The sequence below is a fragment of the Oryzias latipes genome, chromosome 22 (assembly GCF_002234675.1).
Source record: "Oryzias latipes chromosome 22, ASM223467v1".
Lineage (NCBI taxonomy): Eukaryota > Metazoa > Chordata > Actinopteri > Beloniformes > Adrianichthyidae > Oryzias > Oryzias latipes.
The window spans coordinates 21,510,289-21,538,210 of record NC_019880.2 but is presented as its reverse complement, the minus strand read 5'-3'; the positions used below and the strand labels follow the sequence as shown (position 1 = coordinate 21,538,210).

The 27,922-nt window shown below is 42.7% G+C and overlaps 2 protein-coding genes across 3 annotated transcripts in view; both read left to right on the top strand.

The window, feature by feature from the left end:
- Nucleotides 1–24,135, top strand: LOC105356980 (neuroblast differentiation-associated protein AHNAK). The gene is made up of 8 exons (XM_023951425.1): nt 1–484; nt 8,125–8,174; nt 8,580–8,684; nt 9,007–9,114; nt 10,457–10,610; nt 11,227–11,387; nt 11,470–18,432; nt 19,267–24,135. The coding sequence occupies exons 1-8, from the start codon at nt 433–435 to the stop codon at nt 23,494–23,496; spliced, it is 11,823 nt and encodes a 3,940-aa protein (XP_023807193.1). The 5' UTR covers nt 1–432; the 3' UTR covers nt 23,497–24,135.
- A 2,754-nt stretch (nt 24,136–26,889) lies between these two features.
- lbhd2 (LBH domain containing 2) overlaps nt 26,890–27,922 on the top strand; it is a 16,943-nt gene continuing 15,910 nt past the window's right edge. Inside the window, exon 1 of one of the 2 annotated variants that reach the window (XM_011490690.3) lies at nt 26,890–26,999. Coding sequence is in view for 1 of the 2 variants with exons in the window: in XM_004082692.4 (XP_004082740.1) it covers nt 27,377–27,393 (17 nt within the window). In the remaining variant the exon portion in view is untranslated. Of the gene's footprint in view, nt 27,000–27,210; nt 27,394–27,922 lie in introns of those variants that run through there. The other variant, XM_004082692.4, reaches the window with a different exon arrangement.

The window sequence follows — 27,922 nt, the reverse complement described above, 5'->3', positions numbered from 1 at the left end:
CCTGCTGCTGCGTCCTGCACCGCAGCTGGCTGGTAGAGAAGCAGGTGACCAGGAGGAGGAGAAACCTAATGGAGGGAAGAGTGTGTTTGTTGAGGAGGAGGAGGGAGGGGGGGCAGCTCCTCCCATAACTAAGTTAGTGTGCTGTGCAGGAGGTCCATGTTTATGGCACAGCCGGGGGAGTTTCCTTCATTCGCTGGACAGCTCTGGGAGCAGAGAAGAAACCTGCCGGCTCTCCTTCTGCCTTTTTCTGCAACTCATCCCTCCCGGCGCTGCGACTGACAAGTCTGCTCCAGGACGAATTGTGTGTGTGGGGGGGAAGCAGCACCATCTGCCCGACCCTCCACAACCACAGCCTCCCCCCCCCGCTTCATCCTCCGGCCTGCCCGACACAGGACTTCATCCTCAGTTGCTGTCGCTGCCTCGGCTGACATCATGTGCGACTGCTTCCACCTGGCGTTTCCCAACTGGCATGCAGCGTCCTCAGGTACACCCCCCCCCCCCCCCCCACCCAGTGTTTGTCTCGTCTGCGACTATGAGTGTGCAGTTTTCTGGACTCAGCAGCAGGGTTCAGTAGTGCAGAAGGCTTGTGTCTGGATGCAGGGAGGCGGTGCCTGCATCCACACACAAGCCCTCTGCAGGGAGGCAGCTGGTGCTGATGCTGAGGCCGGGGGGGCCGGGGGGGCTGGGTGCGGCTGCGGGAGAAGATGTCATCAGGCAGTGCGTCAGGCGGCTGTTGGAGGAGCGCGCTCAAACGTAAACACAGTGTCCAGAGTCAGAGCGACGGCAGCAGACGATAGTGGAAGCATCCTCCAGTGGTCCAAAACCTGCAGCCAGAACCAGATTCACTGATTCAAGAACTTTATCACTCAGTGTGAAAACAGGAGGGAAAGTCTGAGAAAACTAAAAATAGCAGGTGGGCTAAATTTAGCCTGAAAGAGGTTCAAAAATCCCTCTGATGTGGTTTGAATCTCTCCTGGGCTTGAATAACTCGGCTTCCTGTTGATGCAGATGAGAATTTCTCTGACAAGTCAAAGATAGAAACTGCAATGAGAACTCGTCAACGGTGAGGCGATGGAGTCAAGGTCAACTGAAGATAACCAAGAGGGTTGAACGGGTGCTTCAGTTACCATTATTAAATATAAAAACCTCATACAGTTGATTCTATTCTAATCATTCATTTCAAAGCATCTACTTCTTTAAGAGAAGTGAGTGAAATACTAAACCAAAGACATGACAGCAGGAGCAGAATAAACGCTAAAGTAGAAGACGAACCGCTTTAGGAACCTGCTCTGACGTTCAGGCCGGGCCTCAGCCACATGGAGGATTTCCTTCATTTGGGTCTGAACATTGACTTCAGCGGGATCAGCGTCACCACAGCGGACAGAAAACAGCATCATGCTTGTGTTTGTGGATGCAGCAGAGAAAATCAAACTAAAAGAAAATTGGAAACACGCCGCTCATATTTAGAAATATCAGATTCAAAAGAATTTTCAAATTTGAATAGCTCCGTTCATAGTGACCCTAACAGTCCAACTCCTGTAGAAATAAATGAAATGTAACAAAAAGAAGTTATTTAAATACCATCAGTCAGACAGGCAGACAGACAGACAGACAGTCAGACAGACAGACAGACAGACAGGCAGACGAGGCAGTAGCTTTCTTGGACAGTGAAGCATAAAAGCAGTTATCTAAACATCAGTTGCAGACGTCCTGCTCTGACATCGATTTTGCTTCACTTTAGCCGCTTACATAAAAGAGCTGCTGTCTCTGAGGGACAACCAGGCCGTCTGTCTGTCTGTCTGTCTGTCTGTCTGATGGAGTGAAGGAGTCTGTCTTTTGCTGCTGTAGCCCCCCCCCCCCCCCCCCCAGGTGTCTCCAGGCCCTCATGTTGGCTCAGTCACAGCTGCAGCGTTGCTGGTTTGGCTGGTACACAGCCACAGCTCCCATTCTCACGTCAGTCTTCCCGCATTTAAACCCTCAAAGTGCAACGCTGCCTCCATGACTGCGAGGATCAAAGCTGAATCTGTCTGCATGTTCAAAACCCACTGACCCCAAGGCGCGCTCCGCTCTTCATCCGCATCCGTCACCGGGACTAAAGCTAAACTTTAGTTCCTTCAGCCCAAACCTCTCATTTCAGGAGTGTTTTCAGTGGGGATTCCAGAGGCGTGATGAAGCTGCAGCAGATGATTGAAAGCATGAGCTCCTGCAGTCTCATGCTCCTGCAGCCCAGCCACAATCTCTAATTGTGTTTTCTTTTCTCTCAAATCTCGTTAGAACTTAAATTCCAGCACAGAAGTGAAAGGAGCGTGAGCGTCAGAATCCGATAGGCAGAAACAAAGAGCTGGATGACTTTCTATTGGTTTAGAGGGGAGGGGGGGGGCCTTTGAGGAGCTGTTCTTCACAGGAACCACAAAAACAGAGCGAGGAGCTTTCCAGGCACGCTTCACTCCACACAACATCACGTCTGATCATACACAAGGTCGTCAGCCCACACAGATGAAGGCCCAGACGTCCAAAAGCTTTTCTCCACGCCGAGGCGGCACAGGCGCAGAGGGCATAAGAGGGAAGGCATACGGCAGTGACTCACCTGAAAAACAACAACCCAAACGCCAAAAAATGTGATTTCTACCAAACCTGCAGCTCTTGATGAAAATTCCTACTTTGCTTTTTTTCTATGTGGACGATGAATATTAACCTGAAATGTCAGAACATTCAAACTTCCACCTTTGGGTTTATAACGCTGACTTCCTGCTCTGCTTTCCATTATAGATTACAATATCATGTAGTATATGTAACATTTCAAGAACAAATCTTCTAAAAGGACTTATTAGAAACTGAAGAAATCAAACTTCAACCGAAATGATCTTTTTGATCAACTATCTTTTTATCACTAATCGCTTCTTATGCAATTTTAATTTTTGTTCTTAATTGGTCTAATTTTAAACCTTTTTTTGTCTTTCTTCTACTGTGGCACCTTAAAGGAGTCGTAAAATAATACATAAATAAAGTTTAATTCATTCAGATAACAGATTCCAGGTTTTTAGCTGAAGTTGGGGTAAAAAAAAGACAAAGCAGGTTGAACAGAAAATTATGTTTTTTTTCTTACAAACATTTGTTTTTACACTTTGGAGAAAAAAAAAGTAGCTTTATACTTGAAAGCTATGAATAAAAAAAAGAAAAAATTTATGTGAAAGAGGACTCTCCGCTTGTTCAGATGCAGAAGTCCTGAACACTTTGAAAGCATGAAGCATTCAGCATGCAACAGTTTTAGAGAAGGCCTCCAGTAAAATGAACCACAGTAAAAGTGCAGGGATGTTCCACGTGTGACGTACAGACACACTTCTAACGTCCAGGACCCCCAGCATGGATTTAATGAATCAGGCTCCACAGAAAAGCAGCTAAATCTGGAATAGAACAGTCTTTGCAGCTTTTTGCATTTTCCCACCAGTCACTAAGATGACTCAATCTCTGAGGCCCCGCCTTTCTCTCCTTGTGGGTCCCGCCCATTTCATTACATCATTCTATAGGGCCAGGCTCAGCAGCGCGTCTGCGTTTCTCTCGCCACATTTGAGACTTTGTTATTTGCTAAATCCTCATTACATATGAATCATGATGAAATTGTTGAAATCCAACAAATCTGCCCAGGCGCCATGAAACGTTCTGTTTTCTTCAGGAAATTCCATTTTCTCCAAATTCGCCATCCTTGTCCTTCCTGGGTTGGAACATTGTTGGGACATTGGGAGTCCATAGTCACATAGAACTTTACTCAGAAAATGTCTACATTCAGATTTTATTTTTTTTTAAACCTAATACTCAGCCTGTTAGTTTCTTGTTTTATTTTTTTAAATCATTTTATGACCCTTTCCTGTTTGCTGCTTGCCGACTGTAGTCGTCAGCACAGGGGAGTCGCTCCAGGGACAAGCAGCTGGCAGACACGCCCCCTCCACGCGCTCATGCTGCTCATCAACACATCCCGACTGTGTTAAAGGCACCACGACAATCTTAGAACATCAGTTATTTTTCAAAACCACAGGGAGGAAAGAGGTTGCCCCTGGTATAGCTGATCACCACTAGTTCTACTGAGAAAATGGGCGTGTCTGTTAGCCTGGGGGTGGAGACTCTACCTGGAAGGGGCGGGTCCTCCCTTTGTTGTGTCACAATGTGAGAACACACTAGTTTTGGTGGATTGGGAGGGGCTGGTGCTCAGAGAGCAGGTTTATAGAGGAATCCTCAGAAATGCGTGAATGGATCAAAATACCTCTTTGGGGTTGTTTTTATTGATGAATGAACAATAAAAGACACTTAAAAGTCAAAAAGTTGATTTTGCATGATATAGACCCTTTAACAACAGAAAACTACTCTTCCATAGTAAAGTTACCACTGCTGGTAAAAACAAAAGTTTTTCCTCTTTTAACCGTTTTGCAGAATCTCCATAAAGTCTGAAAAGGAGTTTTAATGTTGTTTTTAATCAAGAAGTTGTTTTAATTTAGTTTGTTGTTTAAATTCAAATGTGAAATTTGGAGAAAAACCTCCAGAATGGATTTTAGGACAGAGTTCAACGACCATTAAATGTGTCATGAGGTGCAGAGAATTTATTTTCTATTTCAGTCTCAATGGACAGATTGAGTTTAGCAGGAAAGGTACGAAGGAACCTCAGGCGTCCCGCCTCCTTTCATCTGAGGCTGAGCAGAACGTTTGGCCCCAGTCACTCTCACGCTGAGGGCCAGTAGGGACATTTCCATCAGCGTCCAGGTGTTAGGAAGGCAGCAGCTGCAGGTAGGTGACGCTTTGGTGATTAAGAAACGCTTTAAATGAAAGAATAAATGTGTTGTTTGTAAACTTAGACTAAAAAGAAGACATGTTAACCCAGGTTCAGGGGCTGTGAGATCTTCTGCTGCGCCAGAACATTTCTGGACAGTGATGAGAACCCTCCTGATGCTGATGACAGACGCTGGTTATTATTTTTCCATTAGAGCCCATCAACCAGCAGAGCTGTAATGCAGTTTGAGGATCCTGTAGGTGGGACGGGTTATCGACGTGGAGGCAGGAGCACAGCTTGAAGCTTTTTAAGCTCTGCCTCAACATGAGGACTGCTTTCTAATGCACTTAGGAGGCTGGAGGAGCTCCTCACATGACAGACATTACTGCACGGCGCGGGGGGGGGGGGGGGGGGCTTGGGTTGAAAAAACATGCATGATTCTTATTTTCTCACATGAACAAAGCAGCTGTGCTTTTACAAGTTCTCAGTCAGGTTAAGTTTTTCCTGGGAAGCATTTCGATAAAGAGAGTGAAGATTTATCTGTGGTACCTATTTTTGTTTGGCTATGTTACTCCAAAAATGCATGAATTTTATAAACTGGTATTACAGGGGGGTCAAACTCAGTCACACTAAATTCAAAACACGCTTTACGTTTTGGGCCGAACAAGATACACATTTATTTGATACACACTTTTAAACCTTTAAAACGTAACTTTGTGAACATAAATATGAATAAAACTAGAATAAATCAAGTTTAACTTTAAATAACATGTAATATTTTGCTCTCCATAAAATCATCTTCTGTCAAAATTATACAAATATGAACACGCTGCAGAACAAAACAAACAAAGCCTGGAAATATAACAAGAAATAACAAATCATTCCATTTTCTTTGCTCTTTTGTCCATTTTGTTGGAGCTGGACGGCTGTCATTAACTTCATTTTTCTTGGTGTGTGACGTCCTGTGTGTGTCTTTGTGAAACGTATCAGAGGGATTGGAATTAAAAAAAAAAACCTGTTATGGTGAATATCATTTTTAGTTCTTATAAAACTTAAAAAAAATAAATTATTGAACTTATCACTGGGGTTAATCCAAAATATTTGGCATTTTCCTAATTTTGTGCAACACAAACAATAAAAATCCTCCAAAAAAACCTTCATAAACAAATGATCTATTGTTTATGTATGATCTCATAAAGTGCAGCTGTTTTCCTGCATTACCTGCTGTCTTTATGTCAAATACTGACACCAACTAAACGACAGGCAGACATAAGAAAAACATTTATATGAAAAAATAAAGACGTGATAAAAATTTCTACAATAGTTTATTAGCTTCAGCTGAGTAATCTAAAGGCACGCCATGATCCAGGTCATGAGCAATCGAATCCGTGCACCCTTCACCCCTCCCCTTTTTCTTTTTTTGTTTTTGTTTTAAATCTGAGGCCATGGTTCTCAACCGAAGAAAGGTAGTTTGGCCTCTCTGCTTCTCCTCCACATCCGGAGGAGCCAGTTGAGGTGGCTCGGACATCCAGTCCAGATGCCTCCTGGACGCCTCCCTGGGGAGGGGTTCCGGGCATGTCCCACTGGGCGGAGACCCCTGACAGAAGACCGGAAGACCCAGGACACGCTGGAGAGACTATGTCTGTCGGCTGGCCTGGGAACGCCTCAGGGTCCCCCCAGAGGAGCTGGAGGAAGTGGCCGGGGCCAGGGAAGTCCTTGCTTAGACTGCTGCTAACCAAAGAACCAAAAATTCCAGCTTTAAATTACGCAAAAGGGACACAGAGGTTCATGGATTATGTTAAGAAAGGGTGAAATATTGCTTTTTGAGCATGTTGATTCAAATGCAGTCGCATTCACACCTGCCACCCACATTCAAAACACTGCAAAAAATCCTAATAAACTAAGTGAACAGAGTAATCAAAGGTTGAGGAGCCAATAAAAGAAGAAAAGCTTCATATCACAGTGAATAATCATGATAGTCTCACCAATCAGGTTTGTTTGGAGTCAGACTTTCCCTCTTTGGCAACCGTGAGTCCAGAGAGACTCTCCAGCTGAATCTGAGGATCAATACCTGGATCACTTAGCAGGTTCAGGCAGCTGCTCTCTGGGGGAATTACTGCCAGGAAAAACATTCAAACAGTCCCATCGACGGCTCCTGTGTCTCTCTGAGAGTCCAAGTAAGGGCCGGCAGTCTGAGCAGGGGGAGCAGCTCAGGGGCCCCACACTCGTAGGGGCCACCTCTGCCGCTGTCTTTTCATGGAAGAGCCTCATTACTGGGAGAGAGACAAGAAAGGACAAAATTCTGACAGGGAAATGCTGTTGAATGCAAAATTACAAAGAGAAAGTAGAAGAAAACAAATATAGGTTTATTGTGGTAAGACGGCTCCGTACATTTTCTTTCTTCTTCTTTTTCATTTTTTGTGAGCAGGTCAGACGCTCATTCTAATCTCCTTCAGTAGCAGTTATTTACAAGGGAAAGGTCTGGTTTGTTTTGGTAATATTTAATTAATGGCTGGTAACTTTTTCATGCCAACTTTAAAACTTTAAATGATTTATAGGATTATAAGAAGTGATTTATTGAGACGTTGCATCGACTTTCTCATCATCTTTCAGCTGCACCTTTGTGGTTGCAGACGGGAATTTAACCAGCAGCTGTGAGACCACAGCCTCAGACAAATGCAGATCTCTGCAGCACTCGCCACTTCATTTCTTCTAACAAATGACATCTGGACACAACAAGACAGACAGGAAATCCTGATATGAAGGCAGCTCTGGGTCTCAGCTCTGATGCACATCAGCAGCCGTCATCTCTGCTCTTCATGAAAGCCTCCAGACGTGCAAGAAGACACGAAATCAGCAAACTGAAACGCATCAAATGTCCTTTTTGTTTTTTAACTTGTCCTGTCCAACAGCTGGGCAGACATATGACAGCTGAAGGCCTCTTGTGTTGGACATATTTTACTTTAACAAGAGGGGTTATTAATCTTCAGACAAACCAGAGGTATGTCTGAATGAACCCCTTTTGTAATCGAGGCCAAACTTTATTCATTTCAATCATATTTGAAAATCTTTTGTGTTGGACTGGACGGAAAAGGAAAGGAGGGAAGAAGAGAGAGGGATGTTAGGGGGGGATAGGAGGGTGATCATAGGAGGGGGGGGTAAAACCATGAAGCAGCATAAAGCAACAAGCTACTGGATGTTTATCATTACGGTAAGGTTCAGATGTAATACAAATCTGAAAACGCATCAAATTTCCTTTTACGGACAAAATAAGCCGGATCCTTCCGGGGATCGTGGAGTCTCAGTGTACAGCACTGGGAGTGACACTGCAGCTTCATAAAATAGAGTTGTGTTTGTGTGAACAGGAGCTGGGCGACGGCTGCAAGGACCAGAAGCTGCGACGTACGACGACTCAGTGAGTGACCATCCACAGCTGCTCTGCTCGTCTTTCACTCACGAGGTTCTGAACTTCAGGGACTTAAACCACTTTTGATGTTATGACATCCAGATCCAAGAGTCAGACAGAGCCTTTGCTTTAGACCACTTAATTTTTGTATCAGCAGTAATAATATTAATGAGAAAATTCTTTATATTAACATCAAGAATGTTGAGCAACGATACATAACTTAAAACCAAAACAATCGGAACATAAGACAAAAAAATTATAAAAATACATAATTTCGAGAATTAAATGAAATATATAGATGAGTACTTTTATTTATCTTTGGCAAAAATAAATCAAATCTGGGACTTTGAGCTGTTATAGTGCACGTGTCAACATTTTCAACTGCTGTGTGATTCTCACTACCTGTCCATGCAGGTAAGTGAGGAGTCGTCCCAGCTTGTGGAGGAGGAGAGGCCACGCCCACAAGGATCCTCCCCTGTGGAGGAGTTTCCTGAAGCTGCCAAACACATCGACGCAAAGGTAAAGCTCACAGAGAAGGGTGTTTCACAGATTCATGACCCCAAGCTGAGCGGAAAAGGTTTTTGTGATCCCACAGGCTTTGGTTTCAGGAACAAAAAAAAAAAGGGTTGTCTCATGACCACGAGGGCGGAGTATATGGCTTAGTTACCAAACTCCAAAAAGAAAATGATTGAGCAAATTCACTTAACAGGAACAAAATCTGGACCGAGTCCACAGTCATGTGCAGTAGACAGGTTGTCCTCTTTCTCAGAAACTTGTGTGCGGCCGTCAAAGTTTGCATTCAACGAAGTTATTCTAAATCTTAAAGCTGTCTTTGCCTCAGACTGAAGCGGAACGGGACCCTCACCACAAAAGTGGACACAAAACCAAAAGGACGGGACTCGGGTCCATGTTTGAGAGGCGGACGACCCCAAAGATGAGCAAACTGAAGGTGAGACGTTCCCAGATTCATGCCTGAGTGTCTGAAGGCAACATCCCAGATGCCTCCACTCTCCTCCCACAGCCCCCTCAACGGCAGATTAACCCTTGTGCTATTCTAGACACTTTAACATCGGGAGTTGGGTCATCTAGACCCACTAGACAGTGCTCTGAACCTTTTTTCTTCAATGATTTGTCATCTTCACTGGTGTCCATGGATTACATGAAATCTTTCCACCTTTATCCACCTTTGTCATGGTAGGGAGAACACGTCAATGGAAGGGTGGGGTCATCTAAGGTAGCACAAGGGTTAATGCCGCAGTTGGGTGTGCGTCCAACTTCAATTCCGCCACTGTGGTACCAAATGGGTGCATGACCTCTGCAGCTCTTCGTGGTCAGAGCATGTCACTCACAAAAAAAAAAATACAGAAAGAATACACGTCGCCATGACGATCTGGAGCGCAATCAGCAGGTTGTACCTGATGCCAGGTAAAAGCTGCAGACCAACTGAAAACCTGGACTAGAGTTGTCCACGGCTTCCCACTGTGCAGCATCAGAACCTTTTACATTTCCTTTGATTTCCATCTTCTGATGCTGACAAAGGAACTTTCATTACATTTATCCTAAAAACATTTTTTCAAATTTGATCAATAAATCTAGGACTCCACTTGATTTAGCATCAACTTGAAAGAAAAAAAAAAATACAAAACGTTTTTTTTAGAATCTAAATTTTAAATCTTAAAGATAAGATAAGATAATACTTTATTGATCCCCGGAGGGAAATTCAGTTGTCACAGCAGCCAAACAAGAAATGTAGGAGTTGAAAAAACAAAGTAGCAGTGAGTAAGAATAAAAATTGTAATAACAAAATTGGAAGTAAAAGTACATGTCATAAATTACAAGGTAAATACAGCTGAAGTCTCAGCAGTCCTAGACCGTGTTATTGTATAGTCTGACTGCTGTTGGGACGAAGGACCTCCGGTATCGTTTCTTTTTGCACTGGGGCTGCAGTGGTCTGTGGCTGAACGAACTCCTCATGGTCCACACCGTCACATACAGATGGAGAGGGGATGTTTGGACACAGAGAGGTTAAAAGGAAAACGAAGTCCAATAAATGAACCTTTGGCGTTTTTTTTTTCTTTGGTGCTAAAACAGCAGCTCTGTTTTCCATTTGAACACAGAGTTCATCTGTCACAGCAGGTTGCTGTCGCTTTTATCCGTCACCCAACCTCTGGTTCCTTCTCTGTGGAGGAAGGCTTGCTTCCAACAGAGCGGGTCATTTGGGCCAGAACATGGAGACGCCATGAAGCGGAAGTGTTTGGAACAGTGAGCGTCCTTTTTTGATGTTTTGGCAGGAAGTTCACAGCCCAGAGGGGGGCGTGATTGTGAGAACACCCAAAGATGGATGTGCAGAGGGACTCGTTTACAGCGGCGGTGGCAAAGAGGGGATCTTCATTAAAGAAGTGGTGCCAGAGTCGCCCGCATCCAAAAGTTTGAAAGTCAAAGAAGGCAAGTTATTACCTGTGAAACAGACAGTCCCTCCAGGTATTAGTGATCAAACTAAGTGGCATCAATTCAACCAATTTCTGCACATTTATTTCCACAAAGCAACTTTCTCCAATTACTGCAAATTTGACCAGAGGCTCTGATTTTGAACAAGTTCCATCATCAAGCTGTCCAATCAAGATTACAGGCTCAGACATACTGGTCAATGTAAATATAACGGTCATTTTTGTGTCAAATTTACTTGAGTTGCTCATGTAGAAGCATGAAAAAAGTTAGCTTTTTTTTTAAAAGAAATCACAGTTTAATACATGTCATCAATGCTGAGCATTTCTTATGAGTTTACACGAAACTACAATTAAAAAACTGCTGAAATTGCTTTAAATTAGTACATCCTCCCAGCATTGAGTTGGAAATTTTCCTTGAAAAATGTATTTGAATCTTTAAGAAACGTTTTTAGTCACAACTTTAAGATTTTTGTGCTGCAATAATCTGAAAAAATGGTCACAGAATCCTGAAGGGACTGATTGTTGTCTTCCCTCCTTATTGATATTCATTTCTGAATTTAACAAGCCTTAACACATGCCATAAATCTTTGGCATGCTGTAATTTTCCTCTGCAGGAGATCAGATTCTAAGCGCCACTGTCTATTTCGATAACGTGCCGTACGAGGACGCCATCCAGATTCTGGAGCATGCTCAAGCTTACAAAGTGAAGCTTTGCCTGAAACGCAAACCGGACATCACAGAGACAGAGCCAGGCATAGAGTCTGACGTTATCCCTGTAACTAGTTTTAAACTCTTTACACTTTGATGGACCTAACATTGACAGTAAAAGTTTTTTTTAATCCTTTGTCTCCCAACAGGAAGAAGAGATCTCCTCTGCAGAGATGAGGGAGCAGGGGAAAACAAAAAGACGTGGGGATGCTCGTATTTCGTGGCCAAAGTTTCCTTCCTTCGGAAAAGGACGAAAGTCTCGTTTTACAAGGTCTCACAGTTCCTCTGAAGCCGATGAGCAGAGAAAGCTTGAGCTGAGTCCAACAACAAGCGACACAGAGTCACCGATAAAATCCCAAGACGCTCTAAAAGGAAAGAAGAAGCATAAATTAAAGCTCTCTGCTCTGAAAAAGAGAGGTCGCATCAGTTCATCTGAAGACACAGAAGCTCCAACCACCGCCCCCATCAGTGGAGACGCTCAGCAAGCACAGGAATCAGACATGCTCTCACCAGAGTCCTTGGAAGGCCTCATAGCAGAGACAGTAGAAGGTCATAAGACAGAGGACTTAAAGATGGACAAGGAAACGGAACAAAACAACCAGACGGACCCACTTCTTCCTCAAACGGTCGAGCTCATCAGCTTAGATAGCACTTTGAAAACAGCAGACCCCACTGTGTGTCCAACCGACCACAAAAGCCCCTCTGAAGCCAAGCCTACTGACGGGAAGACAAAGAAGACAGATAGGTTGGAGTTAAAGATGAAGATTTTGGGGAAGGACAGGTTGCACAAAAAAGATGCCAAGGTAGTTTCGTCACCAAAAAGGCTAAAAACTCTTGGAGCAAGTCTTGAAAAGGAACATCAACCGGAAAGTGAAGATTCACAAAAACCAACTGTTGAAAAACACACAGCTGAGGGCACAAAGATCACAGAAGATCCTTATGAGAGGCTTTCAAAAGGTGCTGGTTCTACTGCAGAACTTCCCAAGAGAGAAGACATTAAGATACCAGGCATGGAGGACATGTCCATGAGCACAGCCGCAGGGGTTAAAGAGCCTTTCAGAGATGACAGTGAGGAAAATCACTCAGAAGCGGTCCAACTGTCATTTGATGTTAAGAGCGTGAAGGAGGCGGTTTCAAAGCTGCCTGGATTTAAGTTGCCTCAAGTTGACACGTCTGGGGTTCTGATTCCCGAAGAAATTACTGTGATCGATGCAAACGCTCAGAGGATTTCTGTGAAAACGCCCACCAAAGTGTCAGAAGCCAAAGCAAAGAAGGAGGCACAGCAGGCAACATCTGACCGGAAGGAAACCTCCTTTCCTACAGGGAAAACAGCAACAACAGCATCTGCTGATTTAACCTCAGAGGGGCTTTTAGGAGAGACCACAGGAGATGCCACAGAACCTCAAAATAAAACCAAAAGTCAGTCAAAAGAAGACGACACGACCCACACCTTCAAAAGAGAACAGATCACAATATCTTGGGTGGAAACTCCTCAAAAGATATCAATTCTTCATAAGCATGGAACTGAAAAAGCAAGCAGCACAACTGATGTGACATCAGAAAATGACTCAGTGAAAGAGTCTAACCAAATAGCAGACCGCACAACCATTATAAGAGACGGCTTCAGGACAGGAACCCCAGATACAAGAACGCCTGACTTTAGGACGACTTTAACAAACCAAGAGTTGACAGCCAGAACAGACATCTGCAGCACCCAAACATTTGAAATGAGTGGCATTAAGGTGGATTCCTTGGTAGATGGGTCCACAGCCAAAAAGGACAGCAGCTGCCAGCTTTTTATTGAAGAAGTGTCTGTTGAAGATGAGGACATGGGTGTTGACAGCGTGGAGAAAAAAGCTTTCCTCAGAGATGGAAAAGGGGGAAGATTTAAACTGCCACACCTTGACATCTCCCTTCCAAAGGTCAAAGGATCAAAATCGGATGTTGGAGCATCAAAGAAAGAAGTCACCATCACACGGGCTGAAGTTGAGTCAGATGTTATCACCAGTGGCACAGACATGCACGTTAAAGACCAGAAGACTGAAACAACAGAAACAGAAATGGGAGCCAGTGAGACTCAGACTGAACCTGGAGGGGATGAAAGCAGATTCAAAATGCCAAAGTTAGGGATCAAAATACCAAAAATGAAGGGCTTGGACACCGAAGTGATGTCATCAAAGAAAGATGCAGGTGTCAAAGTGACAAGTTTGAGAGATGAGGTTCAATATCCAGAGGCCGATGTTTCTCTTGAGGGTATTGATATGGCCCTTTCAGAGCAAACGTTAGATACAGAAACACCTCTGGAAGCTGAAGATGATCCCAAAGGCAGATCAAAAAAGCCAAAGTTTGGAATCAAACTCATGAAAATGAAAGGCCCTGACATAGAGTTCAGTTTGACGAAGAAATCCACCCAAACAGCTGAGGAGATAGCTGAGGCCCAAATCCCAGCAGCATCTGAAACCAGTAGTACAGAGACAAGAACGGAGACAAAAAGAGCCGAGGTGGAACCCAAACCTCCAGAGACTGATGGGGACCTCGGGGTTCATGCAGTCAAATTCAAAATGCCAAAGCTTGGAATCAAAATGCCAAAAATCAAAGGGCCAGAACTTGATTTAGGTTTGCAAAAGATGGATGCAGATGTCACACAACCTAAAGCAGAGGTTCAACTACCAAAAGTTTCTGGGACTGGCGTTCCAACAGATGTTTCTATGCCAGACAAAAAGACTGAGACAGAAGAACCCAAAATCAAACCCCAGCAGTCTGACAGCGAACCTGACAGACACAGCTCCAAGTTCAAAATGCCAGCATTTGACATTTCCTTTCCAAAGCTTAGAGGGCCTGAAGTTGATTTAAGCTCACTGAGACAGGATAAAAACGTTGATTTGCCTGAAGCTGGTCCTGGCTCTGCTGACATTCCTATCATGCAAGACAAAGAAGCTCCTGATGCCACACCTCATCAAAATGTTGCAGGTTCACCACCAAAGTTCAGGACAACACTGGAAACCCCAAAACCCAAGCTGGATCCGTCAGTCCTCTCTCTTGACAAAGAAATGACGAGTGTTGGAGCTGATATTCTGGGAGAGGTGTCTGCAACATGCAGTCAGGGGTCCTCAGTTAAAACCACTGAACTTGAACAGGAAGGGAAGGAAAGCAAGTTCAGGATGCCATATCTGAGCTTTTCCATGCCAAAGGTCAAAGGGCCCAAATCTGAGATAATCCAGTCAAAAACAAGAGCAGACGTCACAGTACCCCAGGACAAGACAGATGTCACAGAGTCTGAAGTTGGACTGCAAAAAGGAGAAGCTTCAGCTCCAGAGGCAGATTCTGATGGGGAAACACCTGAACTACAAGTTGTGGAAACTGATGGTCAACATGAAAAGGACAAGACAAAAAGGTTTGGACTAAAAATGCCCAAGTTAGAACTCCAACTTGGTCCGTCAAAGACTGCATCAGCAGTTACAGGAGAATCCAAAGAGGGCAATGTTTTCCATGATCCAAATTTAAATGTACCAAAGAAAGACACAGAAAGTAATCTGCCAGATAATGAAACCAAAGTAGGAGTTCCAGAAGTCTCCAAAACTGATGTCAGTCTGGGAAAAGCAGAACTATTGATACCTGAGGGAAGAGTAAAAATGGAAAAGGTTGAGGTAAAAGTGAAAACCCCACAAGCTCATCATGAACTTACAGGACAAGGAAGCAGATTAAAAATTTCAAAGCTTGGAATCACACTTCCAAAGGTAAAAGGAACAGAAATGGATGTAAACATTTCAAAGGATGCAGACATGGCACTTGGAGTGGCCAAGACTCAAAACAAGATGACAGATACTGAACTCAGAGGACCTTCTACCAATGTGGGTAAGAAGGCACCTGAAGCTCAATCAAGTCATGTGGAGCAAACCACATCAAAATTCAAAGTGCCATCATTCAAATTTCCCAAGATTGGTGTCACCCCACAACATATCAGTACTGAAATGCCAGATTCTGACAATGCTGATGAAGTGGACAGGTCTGTAGATGTGCCGGGGTCTGATCCTGATGTTCCAGAAGTTACAGGAGAACTCCACATGAAAGACGATGAAGTTAAAGAGCAACTAGATGGGGAGGCTGTATTAAAACACAAAAAAACAATGTTTTCAATGCCCAAATTTTCTTTCTCAAAACCAAGTGTAAAGGCTTCGGAGGTTTTAAGCTCAGATGGTAAAGTGGAAGTGAAGGAGTCAAGTTTATCCCAAACAAATGTAGATATTACACTAACTGAAGTAGAAGTCAAACTGCATGATGCTAATCTGAAAAAAATATTTGCAGGGGTGGACACTAAAACTCCAGAGATCGAAGCTGAAGCAAAAACTACAGAGGAATCCTCATCAACATATAAGATGCCAACATTCAAATTACCGAAATTTGGAAGTTCAGATGTGACTTTAGATAAACCTGCTGAGGACATTGACATTAAAACAAAAGCATTTGACATGAAGGCTCCTGGCGAGGTTCTTTCAGTAACCATTGAGGCTCCTTCAGGAGATATAAAAACTACTGAAAGTGAACAAGACAGAAAAGGAGGCAAGTTTAAGATGCCTAAACTTGGTTTCTCTGTACCAAAAGGTACAGGAGCTCAAGTTGATGTGAGTCTAACAAAACCAGAAGTAGATGTAACACTTCAAGGGATGAAAAAAGAGGTCCAATTCCCTGATTCTGAATCCAAAAAATCTTCTGTTGATATTAGCACTAAAGCCCCTGGAATTGAAATCGAAACAAGGGACACCGAAGGATCACCGTCCAAATTTCAGATGCCAACATTTGAACTACCCAAATCTGGACATGGAAGTGCAGCTCCAATTGTACCAGCTGATGTTAAACTACAAGGACCTGATGCAAACATCAAAGAGATTCTTTCAGTTACCTTGGAAGCTCCCACCACTGACACTCCAACAGGAGATGTAAAAACAATTGAAACTGAACAAGCTGGAAAAGGAGGCAAGTTTAAGATGCCAAGTCTTGGTTTCTCTGTACCAAGAGGTAAAGAAGCTCAAGTTGATGTGAGTTTAACAAAACCAGAAGTAGACTTTCCACTGCAAGAGACCAAAGATGAGGTAAAAGTCTCTGATACTGAACTGGAAAAACCTTCTCTTGATGTTAAAACTTTGCCTGCTGAGATCAAACTTGTAGAAAAGGAAACAAAAGGATCACCTTCTAAATTTAAGATGCCAACATTCAAGCTACCCAAATTTGGACTTGGAAGTGCAGCTGTAGACCTACCTGCTGGACATAGAGACATCGAAATAGAAGAACCTGACATTAAAGTTCCAGAGGAAGTTCTTTCCGTTACTATTGAGGCTCCAAGCACTGATACTCCTTCAGGAGATGTAAAAACAACAGAAACTGAACAAGATGTAAAGGGAGGCAAGTTTAAGATGCCAAGTCTTGGTTTCTCTGTACCCAAAGTTAAAGGACCTGAAGTTGATGTGAGTCTAGAAAAACCAAAAGTAGATCTTTCACTGCAGGAGATCAAAGTTGAGGTACAAGTCTCTGATACTAATCTGGAAAAACCTTCTGTTGATGTTAAAATTTTATCTCCTGAGATCAAACTTGTAGAAAAGGAAACCAAAGGATCACCATCTAAATTTAAAATGCCAACATTTAAATTTCCTAAATTTGGACTTGGAAGTTCAGCTGTAGATGTGCCTGCTGTGGATAAAGATGTTAAACTACAAGAACCTGATGACAACCTGGAAGAGATTCTTTCAGTAACCATTGAAGCTCAAAGCAGTGATACTCCTTTAGGAGATGTTAAAAATACTGAAAGGGAACTAGACGGAAAAGGAGGCAAATTTAAGATGCCAGGTCGTGGTTTTTCTGTACCCAAAGCGGACGGAGCCGAAGTGGATGTGATTCTAACAAAACCAGAAGTAGATGTTACGCTTCAAGAGATCAAAGAAGAGATCCGATTTCCTGATTGTGAAGCTTCTGTTGACATTAGCACTAAAGCTCCTGGAATTCAAATCAAAACTAAGGACACAGGAGGATCACCTTCCAAATTTAAGATGCCAACATTCAAGCTACCCAAATTTGGTTTTGGAAGTGCAGCTGGAGATGTACGTGCTGATGTTAAATTACAAGGACCTGATGACAACAAGGAGGAGGTTCTTTCAGTTAGTTTGGAAGCTCCAAGTACTGCGGTTCCTTCAGGAGATGTAATAACTACTGAATATGAACAAGACGGAAAAGAAGGCACGTTTAGGATGCAAAGTCTTGGTTTCTCTGTACCCAAAGTTAAAGGACCTGATGTTGATGTGAGTCGAGCAAAACCAGAAGTAGATGTAACACTACAAGGGATCAAAAAAGAGGTCCAATTCCCTGATCCTGAAGCTTCTGTTGATGTTAGCACTAAAGCTCTTGAAATTCAAATCAAAACTAGGGACACAGAAGGATCACCTTCCAAATTTAAAATGCCAACATTTAAGCTAACCAAATTTGGACTTGGAAGTTCAGCTGTAGATGTACCTGCTATAGATAAAGACATCAAAATAGAAGAACATGAAATTAAAGTTCCTGAGGAGATTCTTTCAGTTACCATGGAAGCTCCCAGCACTGTTGGTTTCTCTGTACCCAAAGGTAAGGAAACTCATGTTGATGTGAGTCGAAAAAAAACAGAAGTAGACCTTTCACTGCAAGAGAACAAAGCTGGGGTAAAAGTCTCTGAAAGTGAGCTGGAAAAACCTTCTCTTGATGTTAAAATTTCATCTCCTGAGATCAAACTTGTAGAAAAGGAAACAAAAGGATCACCATCTAAATTTAAAATGCCAACATTTAAATTTCCCAAATTTGGACTTGGAAGTGCAGCTGTAGACCTACCTGCTGGACATAGAGACATCGAAATAGAAGAACCTGACATTAAAGTTCCAGAGGAAGTTCTTTCCGTTACTATTGAGGCTCCAAGCACTGATACTCCTTCAGGAGATGTAAAAACAACAGAAACTGAACAAGATGTAAAGGGAGGCAAGTTTAAGATGCCAAGTCTTGGTTTTTCTGTACCAAAAGGTAAAGAAGCTCAAGTTGATGTGAGTTTAACAAAACCAGAAGTAGATCTTTCACTGCAGGAGACCAAAGTTGAGGTACAAGTCTCTGAACTGGAAAAACCTTCTGTTGATGTTAAAATTTCATCTCCTGAGATCAAACTTGTAGAAAAGGAAACCAAAGGATCACCATCTAAATTTAAAATGCCAACATTTAAATTTCCTAAATTTGGACTTGGAAGTTCAGCTGTAGATGTGCCTGCTGTGGATAAAGATGTTAAACTACAAGAACCTGATGACAACCTGGAAGAGATTCTTTCAGTAACCATTGAAGCTCCAAGCAGTGATACTCCTTTAGGAAATATAAAAACTACTGAAAGTGAACTAGATGGAAAAGGAGGCAAATTTAAGATGCCAGGTCTTGGTTTCTCTGTACCCAAAGCAGACGGAGGTGAAGTAGATGTGAGTCTAACAAAACCAGAAGTAGATGTAACACTTCAAGAGATCAAAGAAGAGATCCGATTTCCTGATTGTGAAGCTTCTGTTGACATTAGCACTAAAGCTCCTGGAATTCAAATCAAAACTAAGGACAGAGAAGGATCACCTTCCAAATTTAAGATGCCAACATTCAAGCTACCCAAATTTGGACTTGGAAGTGCAGCTGTAGACCTACCTGCTGGACATAGAGACATCGAAATAGAAGAACCTGACATTAAAGTTCCCGAGGAAGTTCTTTCAGTTACTATTGAGGCTCCAAGCACTGATACTCCTTCAGGAGATGTAAAAACAACAGAAACTGAACAAGGTGGAAAAGGAGGCAAGTTTAAGATGCCAAGTCTTGGTTTCTCTGTACCCAAAGTTAAAGGACCTGAAGTTGATGTGAGTTTAACAAAACCAGAAGTAGATCTTTCACTGCAGGAGACCAAAGTTGAGGTACAAGTCTCTGATACTGAACTGGAAAAACCTTCAGTTGATGTTAAAATTTCATCTCCTGAGATCAAACTTGTAGAAAAGGAAACCAAAGGATCACCATCTAAATTTAAAATGCCAACATTTAAATTTCCTAAATTTGGACTTGGAAGTTCAGCTGTAGATGTGCCTGCTGTGGATAAAGATGTTAAACTACAAGAACCTGATGACAACCTGGAAGAGATTCTTTCAGTAACCATTGAAGCTCAAAGCAGTGATACTCCTTTAGGAGATGTTAAAAATACTGAAAGGGAACTAGACGGAAAAGGAGGCAAATTTAAGATGCCAGGTCTTGGTTTCTCTGTACCCAAAGCAGACGGAGGTGAAGTAGATGTGAGTCTAACAAAACCAGAAGTAGATGTAACACTTCAAGAGATCAAAGAAGAAGTCCATTTTCCTGATTCTGAAGCTTCTGTTGACGTTAGCACTAAAGCTCCTGGAATTCAAATCAAAACTAAGGACAGAGAAGGATCACCTTCCAAATTTAAGATGCCAACATTCAAGCTACCCAAATTTGGACTTGGAAGTGCAGCTGTAGATCCACCAGCTGTACATAGAGACATCGAAATAGAAGAACCTGACATTAAAGTTCCCGAGGAAGTTCTTTCAGTTACTATTGAGGCTCCAAGCACTGATACTCCTTCAGGAGATATAAAAACAACAGAAACTGAACAAGGTGGAAAAGGAGGCAAGTTTAAGATGCCAAGTCTTGGTTTCTCTGTACCCAAAGTTAAAGGACCTGAAGTTGATGTGAATCTAGAAAAACCAGAAGTAGATCTTTCACTGCAGGAGACCAAAGATGAGGTACAAGTCTCTGATACTGAACTGGAAAAACCTTCTCTTGATGTTAAAACTTTGCCTGCAGAGATCAAACTTGTAGAAAAGGAAACAAAAGGATCACCTTCCAAATTTAAGATGCCAACATTCAAGCTACCCAAATTTGGACTTGGAAGTTCAGCTGTAGATGTGCCTGCTGTGGATAAAGATGTTAAACTACAAGAACCTGATGACAACCTGGAAGAGATTCTTTCAGTAACCATTGAAGCTCCAAGCAGTGATACTCCTTTAGGAGATTTAAAAACTACTCAAAGTAAACAAGATGGCAAATTTAAAATGCCAAGTCTTGGTTTCTCTGTACCCAAAGGTAAAGAAACTCTTGTTGATGAAAGTCTAACAAAACCAGAAGTAGATGTTTCATTGCAGGGGACCAGAGATTTCCAACTTATTGACGCTAAATTGGAAACATCTATGGTTCAGAGTGATCCTAAAGCTCCAGAAATCAACGTTAGTGCAAAAAAATCTGAAGGATCCCCATCCAAATTTAAAATGCCAACCTTCAGTCTGCCAAAATTTGGAGGTGCTCCTCCAGCTATTGTAAAAGCACCAGATTTGGATAAGGAAGTGAAATTTGATTTATCAGGGTCAAATGCTGACGTTAAACCTCTTGACATTGAAACCAAAGATCTCTCAGGCTCTGTTTCAGCGCCTAATGCACCGGAGACAAAAGGTGATGTGAAGGAAATAAAGACAAGCTGGACGCTGCCAAGATTTTCATTTTCAAAGACAAGCACTAAGGCACCTGAGGCTGACATGGACCTTCAAATGGACGTTTCAACATTAGATTCTAAAACACAGAAGCAAGGTCCTGAAACCATCATCAGTACCTCAGCAGATGAGGGACCTGCTGCAGATCCCGATGCAAAAATAAAAAAGACAAAGTTTTCATTACCTAAATTCTCATTTTCAAAGCATATTTCAAAAGAATCTGAAGAAAATGTCATTCTGCCGACTGGAGATGTCTCTCTTCAAGAGGAAACTGTCAAAATCAAACAACCTGGTATCAAGGTTAGGCCATCAGAGAGCCAAAGTGAGGGTCAGAGCACCGAAAGCAAGCTACAAAATCCAACATTTGGACTCTCAATGCCAAAAGTAGAAGACGTGAACATCTCACAGAAAGATGTAAATATCAAGATTGAAGTTCCAGATGTTGATGTTAAGATGATGCAACCGCATGCTGCAGTGGCACCTAAAGCCCTAGAGATCAAAGCTCCTGCAGGTTATGTCGAAGCGTCACCATTACAATCTCAAATACCTGCGGGCACATGGTCCAAAGGTGGAGCTCTGCAGCTGCAGAAGGAGGAGGCCAATGGGAACAAGAAGACTATGACTGTGGACGTGAAAGGAAGTAAACCAAAGAAAGATATCGGAGTTATGTTGCCAGAGTTCAAAGCTGAAGTACAACTATCTCATGCTGAGGTCAAAGATCCCATTGATTCCTTAGCAGATGAGGTTGACCCTAAATTGAAACGACCAAATTGGGCATTTCCAAAGATTTCCTTTTCAAGAACAGCGGACAAGGTTGATGCTAACACCAACCTGGAAACATCAAACATTACAACAGCAGAATCCACAGAAGTTTGTCAGTCAGACGCGGCTGTCCAAGGACCACGCGGGCCTTCTTCAGCAGAAGAGTCGTCCACTACAGGACCTGATATAAACATTAAAAAATCTAAATTTTCCTTGTCCAAGATTTCTTTCTCAAAGTTCAGCCAGAAAGAACCCCAAGTGACGACTCGGCCTCCACATGATAACGTCTTTGGTCCAGATGTGAGACCTGATGTTGATGGCCCCCAAACAGCACCTCAAGCTTCAGAACTAGAAGGAACAGATGATGTTAAAAGAAGCACACTGAAATCTGAAATGTCTGGCATCGGCCAACCGAAACCAGAAGGACCTGAAATTAACATGAACTTGGCCCACAAAGATACAAAAGAATTCGAGAAAGTCAAAGATCTCTTTACTGGAGCAGACGCAGGGATTTCTGAGCTGGAAGACAAGCCGAGAGATGCTCGAGGATCACCACTAAAATTCAAGATGCCAGCACTGAAACTGCCGAAGTTTGGTGGCGCATCTCATGATGTCACTAGTGATGCAGGAGGTTCAGAGAAAGTCACGAAATCTGGTATAACTAAACTGCAAGAAGATGAGAGCATCCCAGTCAAACCTCCCAGTACTGATGCTACAGATGACTCAAAGGCGGCGGCGTCAGATGCGGACACGCCAAAGTCTGGCACTGATGCCCCAAGTCATGGATCTCCAAGTAGATTTAAACTGCCGTCCTTTAAAATGCCAAAGCTGAGTCTCTCCAGGCCTAAACCAGAGGAAGAGCACGGGCCTGCGGATGAAAAGCTTAAAGGGAATCAGCTGGAGGTAAAGACTGACGATCAAGACAAGAGTCAAACATCTAAAGAGACTTTGACATCATTTGGTGAGCTCTTCAAGACAACTGATATTGAATTTGATGTTTCCAACAAAGCTGAAAAAAGAAATTCTGGAGAAATTCCTGAAACAGAAGACACCCCTAGTAAACCGTCAGAAGAGAAAGAAAGTGAAACAAAGTCCAAGCAAGACACTTCCCAAAGTCCTGAAAAGGTCGGCTGGTTTGAGCTTCCCAAAGTCGGGCTGTCCCAGCAGTCAGAACCACCGAGGGTTTCTGAGGGAGGAGTACAGAAGGGTGAGAAGAGTCCACCAAGAGAGACCGGTGAGGATGAAACAAGCCCCACCAGCTCCCTTCATTCATCAGACGCCTTTGCTGATGTAAGCTCTACAGTCACAAGTGAGCATGTGGGCATGTCCATCACTTCCCCGACCAAAGTGATGGTCAAATATTTTGACCCCACTGTCCCCGTCGGGCTTGAAGAAAGAACTGGTGACATTTTTACTTCGACCACAAAGACTGTGCTGATCTCCGATGTGCCCAACTTACCTGAGAAAATCACCATTCCATCGTCTGGAGTTACATCTTCATCTGAAGACACACTCAGACTGGATTCTGGAAAAATCCACGCCATTACATCCAACATACAAGCAACTCCAGCAGCACAACACGCCAAGCTCCTTACTGCTGTCCAGATGCAACCAGCCGAAGATGACCCTGGGAAATCCGACATGGCCGTTTTGTGGGCTGCAGAAGATCCTCTAAGTAGCAGTAGAACTGTGTTTGAGAGCCGTGCAGTGTGGGAAACATCTGGCACGAGCAGCCAGACCTCAGAAACTGTGGTTATCACGAAGCAAGTTACAAGCGTTTTTGACACGACTGAGCCCATCTCAGGAGAGACGGCCTCATCCATCCAAAGACTGAGACACACCGTGCACTCGGAGAAGATGAAGTTCTTCGACGAGGGCGAGAAGTAAAGGACTGTCCTTCCTGGAAGAAACTCTGCTCGCTGGTGGAGCTGTTGACTTCACAACCGCAGAAACACTCCAGCAACTGGAAGAGGTTCCTCACAGGCAAAAGCAGACCAGGATGGGACGAGATGTCTACTGGCATGTCTCCCCACATAGTCTCCTTTATAATACAGAATTTATGCTAAAACAAACAAACAAACAAAAAAACCCAAGGGATTTCTGCAAAATTTTACGTTTCACTGTGAATTTGACTATTTGCAAACAAGCCACTGACATTCCAAAGTATGTTTACAGTCATTCCCCTTCAAGCCATAGAGCAGAGAATAACAAGTGAAGCAGTATATTTCAGAAACGTATCGTGCTCGTGTTTCATCTATATATCGCTTTTGCTGTAGAGACAAGAATGAAGCTACAATCAAATGCTCAAGTTCAGTAACAATGCAGCTGCAACTCCAGAACAAAGCTCCTAATTCTGCTGCACTAAACCTGCAGAGATCCTCCAGTCTGTGCAAAGGCACATCTGGAAGCTGAGGTGTAAATAGCTTTTAGAGATCTCTGAGTTATTTTTGGTCACTGTTTGTATCCTTCTAAGCTTTAAGACAATGTCTCTGCAACGTTACAGGCAATAAACTCTGACACACCAGACTGTCTGTGTCAACTTTGTGACGTTTTCATGCTGTAAAGGAAGCAGCCCCTGACCAGCAGAGGGAGAAACACGTCACAACCAGGAACCGCTGTCGGTCACTTCATGGCGGTTTACCTCACTTCAGACCCAAACAGGCCTCTAAAAACGATCATGTCTCAAATTTCACCTTCATCCATCGTGAAAGTAGCGATTTCAGAGGATGCTGCCTTCAGGAACCCCTCGTAAAATAAACATTCAACACAGAAAAGCACCTGAAGGAACTCCAACAATTTCAGCTAGCTCCATTTCAGTCATGAAATTATTAAAAACAAGCATTAATCAAAAGAAAAAGGTCACTACAAGATGATTTTTGTCAAACTAAATGCTGGAAACGTTGAAAAAAAACCTACATCTGCACAGATGGAAAGGACCCTGAACAAGTGGCAGCCAAACAATCGGGGACAATAGACTAAATTGCTAATTGGTTGCAGGAGTCCTATTTGACCCTAAATGCGGAAAAAACATCTACAATGTGCTTCTCAATAAAACAAAATCACAAAACTTACCCTCCAGTTATGGTTAAGACGGAAATTATTAAAAATGTAAATGAATTCAGATACCTCAGTGTGATTTGGATTCAGCTTTAACCTTCAAGAGTCAATTAAAAAATGTCTGTAACGCATTAAAATATAATCTGTCAAGTTTTAGGTCCATGCAAAACTCATGAACAACCCAGGAAGGGAAAGCCTAAATAAATGCAATGATAATGTCTGTTTTAACTTTTGGTATTTCATGCAAATTTCAAGCAAAGAAGACGACTACGAAGCCTCTCTGTCTGTAAACAAGCACAAAGGCTTTTTAGTTGAAATCATTGAAAAATACTGACCAAACATCAAATGTTCAGCTTTGACAACATTCTACAAACTGCTAATTTACAGCTTTAAGATCATAAGTAATATGGCTTGTCCACAACTCAAAACCTTTGCCATGTTGACATCAGAAGGTCAGCATCTAATGACCGGTGTAGTGACCTAACAGAAAGACGCTCAAGGCTCAGTCAGCTTTTTCCTTTAAATCTGTGATTGAAACTGTAAATCTGCCAACAAACTTAAAATTATGCAAAAACTAGAAAACCATGTATAGCATAGAAACAAAACAATTATCTTTAACAAAACAGACATGTCAGCATTATTAAACATGCAGTATTTTAAAAAGTGGAACCGTTTTTATTAAATTATAGGGGGACTCAGTTGTCTGACTGGGATGAGGGAAACCTGCATTCATTTCCCAGGGTGTGATGAGCCAAATGCTGTGTCACAGTTCCATTATGTACATAATGGCAGGGAGGAAAATTGGTCATACGTGTGAAAAGTCATGGTCTTCATGTGAAATTTTCATATATCAGGAATGAACCATGTTAAAACCATGGAAGAAGTAGGAATAAACCACGCAGAGAACACGTACATCAATGTAGAACATGAACCATGTGATTATTGTGCTGTTTATCTGCAATTTATTAGTGATATGTGCGTCAATTATGTAATTTGAACGGGATATATGCGCCTTATAGAAGATCTAAAAGTTATACATCAGTGGTTCATGCGTGAAATGTCTGTTAGACATACGTGGAAAGACACACATTTGCGTATGCATCTCACAAAAGTCTTGTATAATTGCGTGAGATTTACGTAATAATTGGGAATAGATTACATAAAATTCTGAACAGTTCAAAACCGAATTCACTTAAAGACCCGTCGGTCGAAACCCATTTGCACATCGACGAAGGCAAGAAACACTCAAGAATGACGTATATCACGTATGTATGAAAAAAGACTGAAATTATATACCTAAAAATGCGCATAGTGCAGGTAGTGTGGGACACGGCCTTAAATCCAGTGTGGGTCCTTAGGCGAGACCCTTCATGCTGGTGCATAATACAGGGTTGTGTCAGGAAGGGCATCCGGCCTAAAAGACCTCTGCCAAACCACTCGTTGTGGCGACCTCTGATGAGATGCCCCCAAAGGTGAACAACAGAGCATTTTGAAGAGTAGAGTTGAAGAAGTGTACATTTCTGTTTTTCAATCCCTCTCTTGTTTTTTAATATAAAAAAATTGTACCTTTTTTGTAATTGCATTGTTTTGTGCTAATGGTTCATTCTTATATTTGGATGTCTTGGGTACTGCAGGTGGAGATCTGAGAGCTATAGTCTGGTTTAAAGCATCTTGTCTTTGACTAATTCTTTTAATTTACATGGTCCCTGTCAAAGGAACAGAATAAATTAAACTATTTTTTTGTGTCGAGTATTTCAGGCAAAATCATTTGACTACATAATAAGAGACAATATAAAGTCCTGCTGTGATAAATGCAGTGCAAATGTAAAATAATCTGCTTTTCCAATGATTAGACTTTACAAGAAAGTAAATAAAAACAGTAAAATACGACATTAAAATATTCATTGTTGTCTTTTGGCGTTTTACTGATTTCTATTTCCAATCAACACTCAGGTCCAGTTGATCTCTTCTTTGAAAACTCTCCTTTCCCACGCTCCCTAAAGGCATCAGTAGACACGCTCGACTGCGCAGGCTCCGAACTCCTTACTATCAGCAGCGCGGTTGTTGCGCCTTTCGCCCACAGCGGCGCATCATCATCATCATCATCACCACCATCGTCATCCTCAGCATCAGTGTGATGAAGCAGCGTTGGAGGGAGACCCAGTGAGACTGGAGCAGCCTGCAGACAGGTAGGTGCGCAGCGCAGATTCACTCTCATCTCTCAGCAGCGGATTTCCAGAGAACAGAGGCAGAAGGAAACGGTTTCAGGGCGCTGAAGTCACTTCAGGGGGACTTTGGTGCTCAGTTCCCCGCACAGATCGTCTCATTTGAAGGTTTGCGTGAAGTTCAGGCAATGTGTAGTCCGGGGGGCGCACGGTGCGCTCCCCGGACTACACATTGCCTGAACTTCAAATGCGCACACATTTCGGGGTTCCGCATGGAAAGCTGGACGCGCCAGTTAGGGGCAGCGCTCCTGGGGAGGAGGGGGGGGGGGCGTCCTGAGAGGGGAGAATCAGAGCAACATGTGTTCTGGTGAAGTGTTCATCTTGTGAGGAGAAAAGGGGGGCAGAAGGACGCAGATCCAGCCTCTGAAGGGTGAACGCAGGCTGCTCCTTCCTGTTCCCTCCTCTGCGCACAACATGAAAAAGTCTGATGGAGAAGAGCAAACAAAGGAAGACGAATCCAGTCATGCCTGATTAGAAAAGCAGACATGCAGGAGGGGAGAAGGTGAGCTGGGCTTTTTTTGTTTCTTGTTTTTAGGGGGTGGTGGGGCTGGTTTACTCCAGGTAAGTGCTGGGAGCATTAGGACAGTTCACGTGAGCAGAGCATGTTGTTCCCAAAGGTTTGTTTTTGAGAGTTTATAAATGATTTGATCACATTTTTAATAGCATTTTTTTAATTCAGAAAAACCCTGATGTGAAGGGTGCAGGTTCCAGATCAAGTCTTTTTGCTCATCAGATAAAACATTTTGATGCCCGATAACAGAAAACATTTATCTTTTACTAATTCACCAAAAATGATAATATTCCCTTTTTTGTATTAATAATGTTATCATGAATTATCCGTACTATATATACCCCTAAAGATTGTACCTCTAATTTTGAATAAGGATATTACGGTTGCTCTAAAATTAGTGGTTTTTTTGTCTTGTCTGAAGAGCTGCAGGTTTCTGGCTGTCATGGGGGGCAGCAAAGTGTGATCATGGGATTATGCAACACTGCTGGCTGGTAGCATCTTCGCCAAAAAAAGAGCATTT

Coding starts and splice junctions, on each gene's coding strand:
- LOC105356980 (XM_023951425.1), top strand. CDS start 433: ATGTGCGACTGCTTCCACCTGGCGTTTCCCAACTGGCATGCAGCGTCC. Junction 8,175..8,579: donor CTGCGACGTACGACGACTCA/GTGAGTGACCAT, acceptor CTGTCCATGCAG/GTAAGTGAGGAGTCGTCCCA. Junction 8,685..9,006: donor CCAAACACATCGACGCAAAG/GTAAAGCTCACA, acceptor TCTTTGCCTCAG/ACTGAAGCGGAACGGGACCC.